General features: G+C 39.6%; 1 protein-coding gene across 1 annotated transcript in view; it reads right to left on the bottom strand.

Annotated features, from left to right (window-relative positions):
* PIAS1 (protein inhibitor of activated STAT 1) overlaps positions 1 to 12,454 on the bottom strand; it is a 115,286-nt gene extending 102,832 nt beyond the window's left edge. Inside the window, exon 1 of the mRNA XM_032418037.1 lies at positions 12,379 to 12,454. Coding sequence (XP_032273928.1) covers positions 12,379 to 12,402 — 24 coding nt within the window. The 5' untranslated portion in view covers positions 12,403 to 12,454. The remainder of the gene's footprint in view (positions 1 to 12,378) is intronic.
* Positions 12,455 to 14,105: the final 1,651 nt, after the last annotated feature.

Below are 14,105 nucleotides of genomic sequence, written 5' to 3'. Positions count from 1 at the left end.
GATAGTATGTATCTGTCTCTCCACCAGATTGAGTTCCTTTCCAACAGGAATTGTTCTAATTATCCCTGTATACTGATAACTAGCACAATACCAGACACACAGTATACACTCAAATATTAACTGAATAAATACATGACTGTATGAGAAGACCTAACTATATAGGAAGTAAAATAAGTTCTCTTCAACACCATGTTTTTAATGAGCCACGTAAGATTATAAAAGGGAAAACATTAATGGATGAAGCAATTTTTAAATCAAGTGAAAAAAATTATTTTTATATTCATTAAGATATTAGTTCTTTAATCAAATACCCTAAACCCATAGCTAATTAATAAAAGCTTGAGTTTAACTATTTGCACTTCACATCAGTATCACTTTTCCTTTGATTAACTTTATCTGCAGAATTATGTTCAATGGAGGACATGCCCCTTGAATTCCAACAGCATTCACAGCATCCTCAGCACCACTACCCCCACCATACAAACACAAACATCACCCCATTCCTTCAAATGGATTATGCAGTTAGGATGACAAGACATTTGAACATCAAAAACTGGGCCACTTTTACTAAAGCTACAGATAAAACTAGAAACTGTATGCAAAACAAAACGTTAAGTATCACTCTCCACACTCAACAGAATTACCTATTAAGATCAGCAGATTCCAGAAAATAACTCAGGACAATATGAAGTGTTTACCTACAAGAAAATATGTTCTAAACAATTATCAACCAATCTGTAAGTAGCAAAGTTGAACCTACTCAACCAAACTGTTCAAGAGTTACAGCACATTTTTATATCCAAATAATGCTGCTCATTACAGGTGAATCTTATCTAATATCCTTTCCATTGGGCACAGCAGGGTTGCCACGTGGAAAAACTTTTTTTAAATTTTTTTTTTAAGTAGGCTCCACTCCCAATGTGGGGCTTGAACTCACAACCCCGAGATCAAGCGCCACAAGCTCCAGCGACTGAGCCAACCAGATGCCCCAGAAAAACTTTTTTAACATAGTTGCCACATATACCAAGAAGTAACTTTTTAAAGATAGTCTGGAATTAAGGGTTATTAACTTTAACTGTTCCCCTTTCTCATTAGTAATTGCACTATTCCTGGGATTACTATTTAAATTTAGGAGTGAAAAATAATGGCAATCCTAAATTCATTTTCTTTCCCCTAATTAGGATTCAATTACCCACAAAATACCATACTTAAAAAAAAACTTTCACCTTTAAGATGTTACTTTATTTTGAAATCACAGATTAGAATAAGTTTTGCACAAAAATCTTTGTTTTCTAGTATTACCTTGACACCCTGGGGAAAGACACTTGAGGAATACAGAGGCTGAAGCTTTTCAGATACAACTCTAAAGAAAGGTAAAAAGAAACTAGAAAAGCATTCAGAGTTTTATAATCTCTAGGTTCCACTTCCAATCCCACAAGAGGGAAAGGAAGAAAACAAAATAGGTCAAATGCAAACCAATTATCTTAGGTATTTGATAAGACCTAGTAAGATCTGCTGAAGAGGAAATTATTGGCTAAAATAGGTTAGGGGACATCTGTATGGATTTTTCATTTACCCAAGCTATTTCTATCCCCTACTACAATCAAGGGTTGAGACAAAACCTTGAGAAAATAAAAAGTTATACAATCCCCACACCATTACTGATTTAAAGCACTTGTGAGTAGAGTCATTCAATGCAATGCAAACCATTAGTATTTTTACTACAGAGATGCAAGATACAATTAAACAGTTTCTGCTTACAAACCTGCCTTGGAAATGAGATCACCATTAACTATAAGCAAACTATTTTTTCTTTTAAATAAAAAAAAAAAAATGCCAGGGCGAGAAGGTGAAAGGGATAGTCTGATTTTAAGCTATAGACTCCTGGTACTGTAAATCTTATATAAACTGTTCAAGTTCTCAAAGTTTTTGCTCTCAGGACTCTTTTATAGTCTAGAAAATGGAGGACCCCAAAAAACTTTGTTGATTAAATCTATCGATATTGGGGCACCTGGGTGCCTGAATCAGTTAAGCATCCAACTCTTGGGGCGCCTGGGTGGCTCAGTTGGTTAAGCGACTGCCTTCGGCTCAGGTCATGATCCTGGAGTCCCGGGATCGAGTCCCACATCAGGCTCCCTGCTCAGCAGGGAGTCTGCTTCTCCCTCTGACCCTCCCCCCTCTCATGCTGTCTCTCATTCTCTCTCTCGCAAATAAATAAAATCTTAAAAAAAAAAAAAAAAAAAAAGCATCCAACCCTTGGTTTCCGCTCAGGGAGCAATCTTAGGGTCGTGAGATTGAGCCCTGCATAGGGCTCCACGCTCAGCGGGGAGTCTACCTGAGATTCTCTCTCTCCCTCTTCCTCTGCTCCTTGCCCCCCACGCTCTCTCTTGCTTTCAAATAAATAAATCTTTTTTAAAAATCTAACCATATTTACTGTGTTAGAAAGTAAAACAATTTTTAATGATTTATCATCCTTTAAAAATAATTATGCTAACATATTAATGTTAACATATTAATTTTAAAAACTACATTCCAAGACAAAAATATATTACAAAGACTATCATTGTTTTACATTTTTGCAAACCGCTTTAATGTCTGACTTAAAAAGACAGCCTGATTCTCATATCTGCTTTTGCATTTAATCTGCTCCATGACGGTGTTCTGACTGAAGTACAGGAAGAAAATTCAGCCTCATGCAGGTATGTAGTTGGAAAAAGATAGTATTTCAATAGCCTTTTCAGATAACTGTGGCTATTCTTTGATTCTTCACCACAACTCAACAAGCAGCAGTTTCTTTAATGCTGTTGCAATATGAAATCTGAAACCGTATCAAGCGAATACTTCCTACTCTGATTTATTGAAATCCATTGGTCTATCTTCCATTTCCAGTGGATCTTTTTACCCACGCATGAATTTACAATACCATGCATTATATAGAAAGCACTGCTTCACTGAGTTACGCAGTTCTTCCAAATGTTGACACTTTCAATATATCGCATTCATTAGTACCACCACTGATCTTATCAAAAAGTATTGGGAAGCCGTCAAACTCACAGTAGCAAATACAAGGATTCCAAAATTCCATTTTCGTTTGAAAACTTGAATTTTATCATCAGCAACAAATATTGTCAGTTGTTTTTTTTGTAGAGAAAATGTCCTGATTATCCAAGTCTGTATAACCATACTTTGTCAGCCATTCTTTCAAGTAAAAATGGTATTCCATTAAAAAAGCAGCTAGTTCAGCCCACAACTCAGACAACTGCACAAGATCTTTTCTTGGATTTGGTACTCAGTAAAAGTACTTTTACAGGTACTTCCCATTTCATCACACAAAATATATTTCCAAATGGATTCAAGGATTGAGACATAATCAAATTAATACTTTCTTTTTTGCTTAATTAAGGATACTAAGGATAACTGGCATTTATTTTTTAATTCCAAATGTATGGTGACGTACTAAACTAGTACAGTTTAGTGCCACTGCCTTAATTCATGCTAAGGCACCAACAATTTTACCCACCACTGATTCTGCAAATGCCAATACAATAAATAGTGCCTTACTACTATTAGAAAAATAGTTTTAGGGGCGCCTGGGTGGCTCAGTCGTTAAGCATCTGCCTTCGGCTCAGGTCATGATCCCAGGGTCCTGGGATCGAGCCCCACATCGGGCTCCCTGCCCCGCGAGAAGCCTGCTTCTCCCTCTCCTATTCCCCCTGCTTGTGTTCCCTCTCTCGCTAGTGTCTCTCTCTGTCAAATAAATAAATACTTTAAAAAAAAAAAAAAAATAGTTTTAGGCTTGGACCACCCCCAGAAAGAGCCTAGACAGCCACCAGAAGCCTGGAAAATGGACTTTGAGAACTATTGTAATAGCTGATACACTACTTGTATGATTAAAAAAAGGTAATTTTTTAAATAAATATCCCATTATAACAAGAATGTCTAAATACACACATATACACAGAGATATACTTAAACCACTGATAGCCTGATACCTCAGAGTTGGAACTCAAAAATTATGAATGACAGAATGTGATAGATAACTTCCTGAATAAGTAACAAATTATTGCCAAGTACCTACCATCAGCTAGGCGCCTCTACATTCCCTTTCTTGGGTAACTTACAGAACCCTAGAGGAGACCAGAACGATGATTTTAATGTAAGAGAAAAATGTTTATCCTGAAATCTTTCCGATCTTTTTTTAAGATTAGACCTACACGACTGCAAGAAAAAGTCTTAAAAATTCACCATAAAGCACAAGATAGCATGTTAAATTCTATTTTAAGCACTATGCCATGAAGCTAAAAACAGGCTTGCTCACATTCAGAAACCCAAATACAAAATGAACTGCTTTGGTTGTGCACTGCCAGAATCCCATAAAGAGCCTACATTCCATTTCTCCTCAAGCCAAACAACCTTTACCTGTTTTAGTTTTTATTCCTATTTTTCAGTGAAACTCCAATGCTAATACCATAGATATTAGATTAAATGTGGCAACTCTTTTAAAAAAAGCAACAGTATAACAAAACTATCAACACAAGTTAAGAACTTTTAGACATATACATTGATAAATTCAAGAGGTAAACCTCTATAAATATACATACAAAATATGTGCACTGTTAAAAAAAAGAATGAGATGATCTCACTTTGGGATATGACATGGAAAGATCTTCAATATATATTATATTAAGTGAAAAAAGCAAGTTAAAGGATATTAGGTATAGTATGATCCCACTTATGTTTTTAGAAAATATATTTACGTACATGTACATTCATTTAGTAATACTGAGTTCCTTCTGTGTGCCCAGTCATATCTGAATCTAGATATATACATACAATAAATTAAAAATATTATACAGGCACAGTTAATGCCCATCGAAAGAAAAATGAACAGATCAGACACAGAAGACTATATATTATTTCATATATATGAAATGTCCAAAATAGTCAAATCTACAGAGACCAAAAGCAGATTAGCAGCTGCCTCAGGGTGAAATGAGTTGTGGGCAGTGGGGGTGATAGCTGAAAGGTACAGGATTTCTTTTGGGGGTAAGGAAAATATTCTAAAATTGATTATGTTGATGGTTGTACAACTTTGTAAATGTATTAAAAACCAGTTAATTGTGTACTTCAAATAGATGAACTGTATGGTATGTGAATTGTATCTCAATAAAGCTGTTATGCTCCCCACCCCCCAAAAAAATAATAGATACCGAAGTGATTACCTCTGGGGGAGGGGAGGGTTGAAGATGATGACGGTCTTTAAAATTGTACTCTAGGACGCCTGGGTGGCTCAGTTGGTTAAGCGACTGCCTTCGGCTCAGGTCATGATCCCAGAATGCCGGAATCGAGTCCCACATCAGGCTCCCTGCTCAGCAGGGAGTCTGCTTCTCCCTCTGACCCTCCCCCCTTCTTGGGCTCTCTCTCTCTCACTCAAATTATCTATATAACGTAAAGAAATATAAAAGGCAAACCTAAAACAGTCTTTCATAAATTATTCTAGATTTTCTTTATTTTTTTTAAAGGTTTTATTTGTCAGAGAGAGAGAGGGGAGAGCGAGAGCACACAAGCAGGGGGAGCGGCAGGCACAGGGACAAGTAGGCTCCCCGCTGAGCAGGAAGCCCGATGTGGCACTTGATCCCAGGACCCTGGGACCATGACCTGAGCTGAAGGCAGATGCTTAACCAACTGAGCCACCCAGGCACCCCATAAATTATTCTAGATTTAACGTTATTCAAGTTCATCTACAAAGCAGCCATAAAATAAAATGTGATGATGTGAACATTTACAATTGAGACTGTCATATAGACATGTGCATTAGCCCCCTTACTAAAAGAAACGAATTTTGAACATAATTTGTTCATTTCACAAATGTATCTTAAGCACCTACTACGTACACAGGGTAGGAATGGGGGAGAATGAAGTGATGTACAAAGCAGAACACCAGTCAACAAAAAGAAGCAAACTAACAGCTCTGGCTTTAAGTTAAGGACTTTTGCCATAGAGTACAGGAGACAAAATACACAAAAAGTGGACTGGGATCAGACTATAGAAAATCCTGAATACCTGAGGGCTAAGACTTTATCTTGTTTTCAATGGAAAGCCATTGGAGTGACAGGATGAAAAGAAATGTTTTGGGAAAATTAACATGGGAGCCAAAGGGGGGAAAATTGAAAGCAAAAAAGAATAGCAGGAAAGGTAAGAAGGAGATGAAGTTTTAAAAAAAATAGGCACATTTGCAACAATCTCCAGAGAGTTATTGATATTTCAAAGTTACTAGTTAATGTTCAAAGGATTTATATTTATTTTGTTTGATCTAAGGTGAAACAGAAAAGGGAAAAAGGTAATTTCTTCATTTTACTGAGTTTTAGAAATTCATTACAAAGAAGGAAGTTTTACCAGGTAATTCTGAAGGGAGGAGTTTGGGGGCTATCATTTCATGTGATACCACTTAAACCAAAAGTAGAAGGAATGAAAAATAGTGGGAGTTCCACAGTTTTTAACATGGAAAGGGAAGTATAATCACAAACGTTTTGTAATAAGAGTAGCAAAAAGTGCATAGCAATTATGAAACTGATAATAAAACACAACCATGTACTTAAAATTTCCTTTCACCTATTTTTAAAAATCCTAATGGTAAAACTTGTTATATAAATTCAAGTTTACATGGACTAAATCTGACATGTCAAATTTAGAGTTTGATCACTTTCATGCCCTTAATCTCATCAACTATTCCTCTTACAGTGCAGTACTTCCCAGATGTTGCACAAATAATATTCTTAACTGACATATCCATTTATTGATTTAACCCATAAAGGTTCACATATGCATTTATTAGTTAATTTAACCCATAAAGGCTTCTTCTTAAAATAGAAAAATATTTTCATTGCCTCTGTAACCTCTTTTCTGTAACAGCCTCCTCAAAACAATGTTATCTACCAAACTAATACTTTGGCAACATTTAGTTTTGAGAAAAAAATATGAGTAAGGCAAATTCTCATTTCCACTTTATATTAATGCTCAGCACTACTTTTCTTAAAATGTCAGTTAAAAACAGATGCACATCTAAACAAGGCACATAAACTTCCAATATTTGATTACTATGATATAATTTCCAAAATCAAACATACTTGAAATAAATCATAAATACTGTTTCATACTCTATTTCATACTTTATCAAATGTTTACTTACATTTTTATAGAATATACTCTGCCATCATTTAATAATCTTATCTGATAGGTTTATAGAAACAGAAACAAAGGTATAGACAATGAACAAATCAAGAATTACTTATTTCACTCACAACACTTCATCTAATCAAAATACCCTTAGCATTGCTCCCTAAAGCACAGAAAAAGTTCTGTCATATCAAGTATTCTGTTAGAATAAAACACGTGCAACCCTTTATATCAGGCTGTTTGTCAAGACATTGTTTAAAAGAGCAAAAAAGTAGAAATATCTAATTGTCCAATAAGGGACTAGCTGAATAAAATACAATGTTACCTTTCAAATGATCACACAGACCTATATTTACTTACCTAGAAAGTTAGCCATGAAAATAGCAGATTACACATAAAGAAAAACATGATCTCTTTTTGTGATGAATATACATACACATATGTTCACAGAGAGAAAGTCTAAACAGATAGATACCCAGATGTTAACCATGATATTTCTAAATGCTGGGATTACAGGTGTCTTTTTTTTTTTTCTGCTTATTTTTCAGTATTCTCTGAAATTTTGGCAAAATGACATTTGCAAGAATTAACATCTATGATTCCAACTACCAAACTCCAAAATATTCCTTGCAAAAGGCCCAAGGAATATCCAAAAATACCCTGGCATAGAGCAAGAGGGAAAGTATTAGCAACAACATAACTGGAATTCTTTGTGAGCGAGGCACCCTAGAGGGCTCCAGGACAGACATGGCACCTTTACAGCAGCCTATACAGTACAGGGTTTGAAATCATTAAGACCTAGGTTCAAGTTCCTGCCACTTTTACTTGTATGACCTTGGGCTAGTCACTTACTCTTTCTGGGCTCACTTCATCAATAAAAGAGATATGACCTGCCTTCCTACCTCAAAGAACTGTTGGAAAGATCAGATGAGATAATGTGATACATTATAAACTGCAACATTATAAAGTACAAAGTACTATACAAAAATATTATTCATTCAAATACAAAGAAAAGAAAAAGGTGCTTAATGCCAGAGCAAAATACTTCAGAAAGCACTACAATCAATTCTATAAAGTAATGAACCAGGGGTCTTAAAGGCTACATCTTATCATAAACACCCAGTTTTTCAGAAACTCAGATACTTCTTCCCAGTTCCCACTACAACCATGAGCCATTTTATTTTCTTATCCCTAGTTCCCACCAGGAAAGGGTACAAATCACACTGAACTCAAAAAGCCTCAGCAAGCACCCTGGAGCAGCACGTTGATGTAGTTCACCAGGAGAAACCCAAGGTCAATCAGCTATGGACTCACCACTAAGCACTATTGCAATCCACAGTGGTTACAAGAGACTCTTTGAAGAGAAAGACAATACAATGACCTAGGAGAAAACTGTAGATGAAAAAGCAGTATTTCAAAACAACTGTATGAAATACTTAAAAACTAAAGTGTTTTATAAATTGTTTTCAAATACTCTTCATAAAAATGGTGACTTAAAACAAAACCTATCTAAATGTGGCACTTGACACCAAACCAAATTAGGGAGAGTCAAATCAAATTCACACATCAACTGTACGGTTTATTTCCTTCTATCTGAAATAAAAGCAGACAAATCACAACACAAAGATTAAAATTAAGTGGCTATTTCTTGAAAATAAAGAGGCAGAATACGACAACAGAATTTACTGACATGCTTATACTTTAAAAGCATAGTGTCAAAAGTATGGCTTCTCTTCCCATTGAATTCCATTATTTTATTCCACTAAAATGATGAACTTCTTCCTCCCCACTGTTCCTCCTGTGAGTTAAAATGGCAATATAACTTGATTTGAGAGTTAATGCAAAAAAATTGTAATAAAAAAAGTACTTTGGGGCGCCTAGGTGGCTCAGCTGGTTAAGCATCCGACTCTTGATTTCTGCTCAGGTCATCTTAGCATTGTGAGATCAAGCCCTTGAGCCCCCCCACCCCCACCCCACCCCAGGCTCCATGCTCAGCAGGAAGTCTGCTTGAGATTTTCCTCCTCTCCCTCTGCCCCTCCCTCAACTCCCCCTCGAGCAAGGGCATGCACTGTCTCTCTCTAAAATAAATAAATCTTAAAAAAAAAAAGGTACTTTAAGAGGAACTACATGAAGCTGTCAGATTTTTAACTTCCAAGATCATCTGGCCATCACACCCTCCTGCTTTTTAAGTTCCTAAAGATAATAAAATGCTCACTCTCGACCTTCTTACACATGTCATTTATGGGTATTCCCCTAATGAAAAATTAAACCTTTCATAAACAAATGCACACAGAGAATTCTTTTTGATATGTATGACTCACAATCTAATTTTTATTGGCACTATCTTCAAGTGTTGCAGCTTGCACTATTCCTACAGGAGATACAGATCTATCCATTTTTCCCATCCGATCTTTGTAGATTTGTTATAGATTTAAAAGGACTCACTCAAATGGGCCATGAGGAAAATAATTATGAATACAATCCACAGCAAGATGAAATGTGGGTTGTGAATTAAGATAACAAAAAAGTCACTGTATTTACTCAAAGCCTCATAGTTGGAAAGCCATTGTCAGTACTATATTTTCACCTAAAGCTGAAAAATCTGGGTTTTTTTTTAAATTTTATTCTGACTTATCCTATCTTATTAAGAATAAATGCTACTTACTTCCAAAACAAAAAAGAAAAACCATCAGAAAATGTAATTTCCAAAAGGAGTATCTTCCAAAGCTTACTGCACAGAAAATTATATACACACATTCTCAAATAACTATGGTAGGCGTTCCTAAGATCATCTACCCCTTCAAAAAAAAAAAAAAAAGCCCAGCAAATTTAACCACAATCAAGTACTAAAATTTTTAACACAGCTATCACCAGCTAAGCAATTTATCACAGCTTCTCAAAGTATTGGGAACACACAATGCCAAACCAGTAGGTCAAAACAGTTATTATAATTGGAAAAAAATTGTACTACAGGAACACAAGAGTAGTTTTTCCTCTGAAAAAAACTCAAGTAGATTTTTGAGAGAGCAAAAAGGGAGACCATTTTTAGAAAAATAATGTTTCCCCCAAGTGTTCAGCATTTATCTGATACAGGCTCATTTTTGTAAAGAGAAACTTTACCTAACAAGACTCACACCAGGGATCTGATCTATCCCCAAAGGCACTTTCTTTAAAATGAGAAAGAACAAAGGAGGAAATCTCCCAGCATGTGCTTTCCATACCAGTTTCTTTGGACAGCATCAAGAGTGACAATATAACCAGCGCAAGCTTTTCAGCTTTATTCTGTGGCCCATGTATAACAGAACTGATTAGCTATCATTCAAAAGGATTCCAAACAAAATAAATATTAGAAGGCAAAGATCACAGCAACACTGTGACTACATCTTAAGAGTGAAACTATAGAAAACATGTATCTTAAAGTTGTGTACTTTGTATTTCAAGAGTTAATGACCTCAAAAATATTCCAATTGCTGAGGCTTTTTAATTTCAGTCAATAGTTTGAAACTGGAAAAAAACGAGACCAACCATTCCAAATCCGCTCTCTCTTCAATTAATTTGTAATTAGAAGTAAGTTTTAAAAGAATGACATTCAAAGCCAGCGCCTTAATATACAAATTTTGGAATGTTAACATTGCAAAATTATTGAGGAAACTGATCTTTCAGCGAAGCTTTCCACAGAAAAACTCCAGAAACAAACCTGGTGTTTGCCTGTTCTAGAAGCTGTCGTTTCAGTATAACGGAGAAATTTTTTTTAAATAATTTTTATTAAATAGAGACAGAGGACCCTCCCCAAAGATTTACAACTGTATATCCCAATCGCCACTCTGACAGAGATGTCAGTTCTCTGGGTCAAGATATAACCAGCTGCTTGGTTCACACACAGGAAGCCACAGAGAGGGGAATATCGCGTTCAGAGCCTCGAAATAATACGCGTTAGTTAAAACTGCCTGCTACTAAACCAAAATTATTCAAGCGGAGCCCCATTTGTCACAATCCAATCATAAGGGTTCCACCCCCCTCCCCCAACAGCTTGTGTAGTGGTATATCTGCTTCGGTAAAGAAGCCATCATCAGGTAAAGAAGATTGGGGTGGGAGAAAAAGCGGGGAAAAGGGGGCACCCTTTCATCCAATTTCGCGAGGCGTGAGTAATTGGTACAGTTGAGAGGAACGGAGGAACGTTCTATTTATTGGGGGTTGAAGTAGGATAAGGGGAGAATTTCGTTCAAATCAACATGGCCAGCAAGATGTCCCTACAAACAAAAGGCAACGGGGGGATATAAACACGAACCATTCACCTCCATCAGCTATAGCATCGCCATCATGGTGTGTGCAGAGACCCCCAAAGGCTCCTCTCACCCTCCACACCAGGCAAAGGAAGAGAAGGAAAAGAAGGGAGAGGTAGCTGTTTCCCACCACCCACCACTGCTTCCAAATACACACCCTTCGAGGGGGGTTCTTCCCCCCCCCCCCCCGGTTGCCCAGAATCAGAGAGAAAGTAACGTCCCGCCCAGGCAGACTACCCCGCTACCCCTCAGCCGAACCCCAACGCCGGCCCGGGGCTCACTAAACTTTACCGGAGCTTGTCCCCACATCCCCGCCCCATAGCCCCAGGATCGCGCTAGCCACAAGCGGGGCACCCCGGGCGCCTCCTGACAGGCGGGCAGCCGGGTAGAGCCGAGTCCGGGGCGGGGGCGGCAGGGAGCCACGGAGGGGCGGGGCGGCCGAAGCCAAGTTCCCGGGGGTCTGAGGAGAGCTCCTGACAGCAGCCCGGGACTGCAAAGGAGGAAGAGGAAGCGGCGGCGGGGAGCTTTCCCAATCCCCCCTACACGAACACTCTGCCCCAGCCCCCGTTCCCCATGGGGGGGCGGGGAGGCTGGTGGAAGGTGAAGAAGCCGAGCCCAGGGGGCAGCCGAGGCCCCTACCTCCCGACTCCCGATCTCTTCCCCCGCCACCCCCGCCAGAGGCGCCCACAACAATAACACGCCGGGGACGACCCGTCAGCGCCCCCGAGGCACCCGGGGCCCGCGGCCCGCCGCTGCCGGGCCCCCTCAGCTGGGGCCGGGCGCGCCGCTCCTCCCTACAACTCCAGGCCCGGGTGGAGTCAGGCCCGAGCGGCCCCCCAGGGCCGGACCCATCCCCCTCGGCACCAGCGGCGCCGTCTCCGCGGCCGAATATTAGAAGTGAATTCGAGCTGCGCTTTACCTTTAGTTCCGCACTGTCCGCCATCTTGCGTCTGTCAGCGCAAGCGCACTGAACCTCGCCGGGGGCCGCCGCTAGACCCGCCCCTCTAGCCAGCCTGGCCCCGCCCTGGCCCGTCCCCTCTCGCCCCTCCACCTCCCCGTCCTGCCTCCGGCCTCCGCCCCTCTCCCGGCGCTCGGAGCCCCGCCCCGGGCACGTACAGCAGCGAGACCGGCACGTACCATTTAAATAATGGCGCCAAATGGGGAGGTTTGACAGTTACTCCCCCCTTGACCTCCCCGCCCCCCATCCTCTCCGGGCTAGCGCCTCCAGGGAAAGGCCGGAGCGAGGGGGCTGCGGGCCTGAGCCCCGCCCCTCCGCGGCCTGCGGAACCCTTCTGCAAAGCCTCGATGCCTACAGTCACAGAACCTGTAATGGCCCCCTCCCCCAATCAGCGAGTCCTTTTTGGCACCTGCTACCTGCCAGGCTACGCGTGGGCTAAAAATAACAATCCGTTACATTTGAGGATCATTTGATGATGCATTTCCAGATTTATTAGCTCAGATCCTCCTTATGACAGCGCTTTGAGGTGGGCAGAGAAAAGATTACAATTCACGTGGTATGTATATAGTCAGAAATGAGGGCTCAGAGAGGAAAAGTGACTTGTCCAAACACTTAACAGGGGTGACCTAAGACAAAATTCTGAAGACGTTCATTCATTAATTCTTTGTTTCAACAAGTAATTATTTAGTGATTATGTAACAGTCCTGTTTCTTTATGTATACATCGGGAAATTAAAAACAAAGTAACCGCCCTCCTGTACTTCTGTAATGGAGGAACAGACAAGTGAACCAATAAAGATACAATTACAACTGGTGATGAGTACCAGAAAAGAGCAAGGGGGTTCAGTGAGAGAATAAGGGTTGGAAGGAGATGTACTTAATACCTGGAGGGCTTTCTCCAATAAATTGACATTTAAGTAGATGTGATGAAAGAATTATTTCACACCTTTTCCTCTCTACTGAAAGCCTCCTATACCTCCTCCCTAACCCCCACTTTCTGCTCTCCATTTTGCTTCATTCCTCATTGAAAAAATGAAAAGAAAACAGACATGAACTCCCTGATCTACTCACCATCAAAACTATTCCTACAGACATAGTAACATTTGGGTTACTATGAATGAAGAAGGGCCCCTGTGCCTATGAAGGCCAGTCCCTCTACCAGTGACCTGGATTCCTTTCCTCCCACATTCCTAAGAACTTTACTCCTACAATCACCTCGCCCTCCAGCATCATTACTTTTTCCCCTATTAGATTACTCCTATCAGCATATAAACATACTGAAATTCCTCCCACCTAAAACAAAACCTCCCTTGACTCCAAAATCTCCTCCAGAACTGCTCTGTTTCTCTCCACTGCAAAAATTCTCGGGTATTTCAAGATCTCTCTACAGTGATTGTTCTCCCTTCCTCACATCACATTCCCTTCTCTGCCTACTCTGATCCAGCCTTGACTTCTCTCATCAGGATCACCGATCAAGATTATTAATGATCTCCATGTTTCCAAAACCAATTGTCAATTCTCCATTATCTAAAATGACCTCTCAGGAGAACTGCAAACAGTGGACAAGACTCCTTTCTCTTGAAACACGTTTCCCCCGAACTTCCTTTAACATCTCCCTGTCCTGATTTTCCTGTTCCTTCACTGAGCCTCCTTGGCAAAATCATCTGCTGATTTCTTCTCTTTGGCTCA

Source organism: Phoca vitulina, unplaced genomic scaffold (genome assembly GCF_004348235.1).
Source record: "Phoca vitulina isolate PV1807 unplaced genomic scaffold, GSC_HSeal_1.0 scaffold20, whole genome shotgun sequence".
Lineage (NCBI taxonomy): Eukaryota > Metazoa > Chordata > Mammalia > Carnivora > Phocidae > Phoca > Phoca vitulina.
This window is presented reverse-complemented; position numbering and strand designations above follow the sequence as displayed.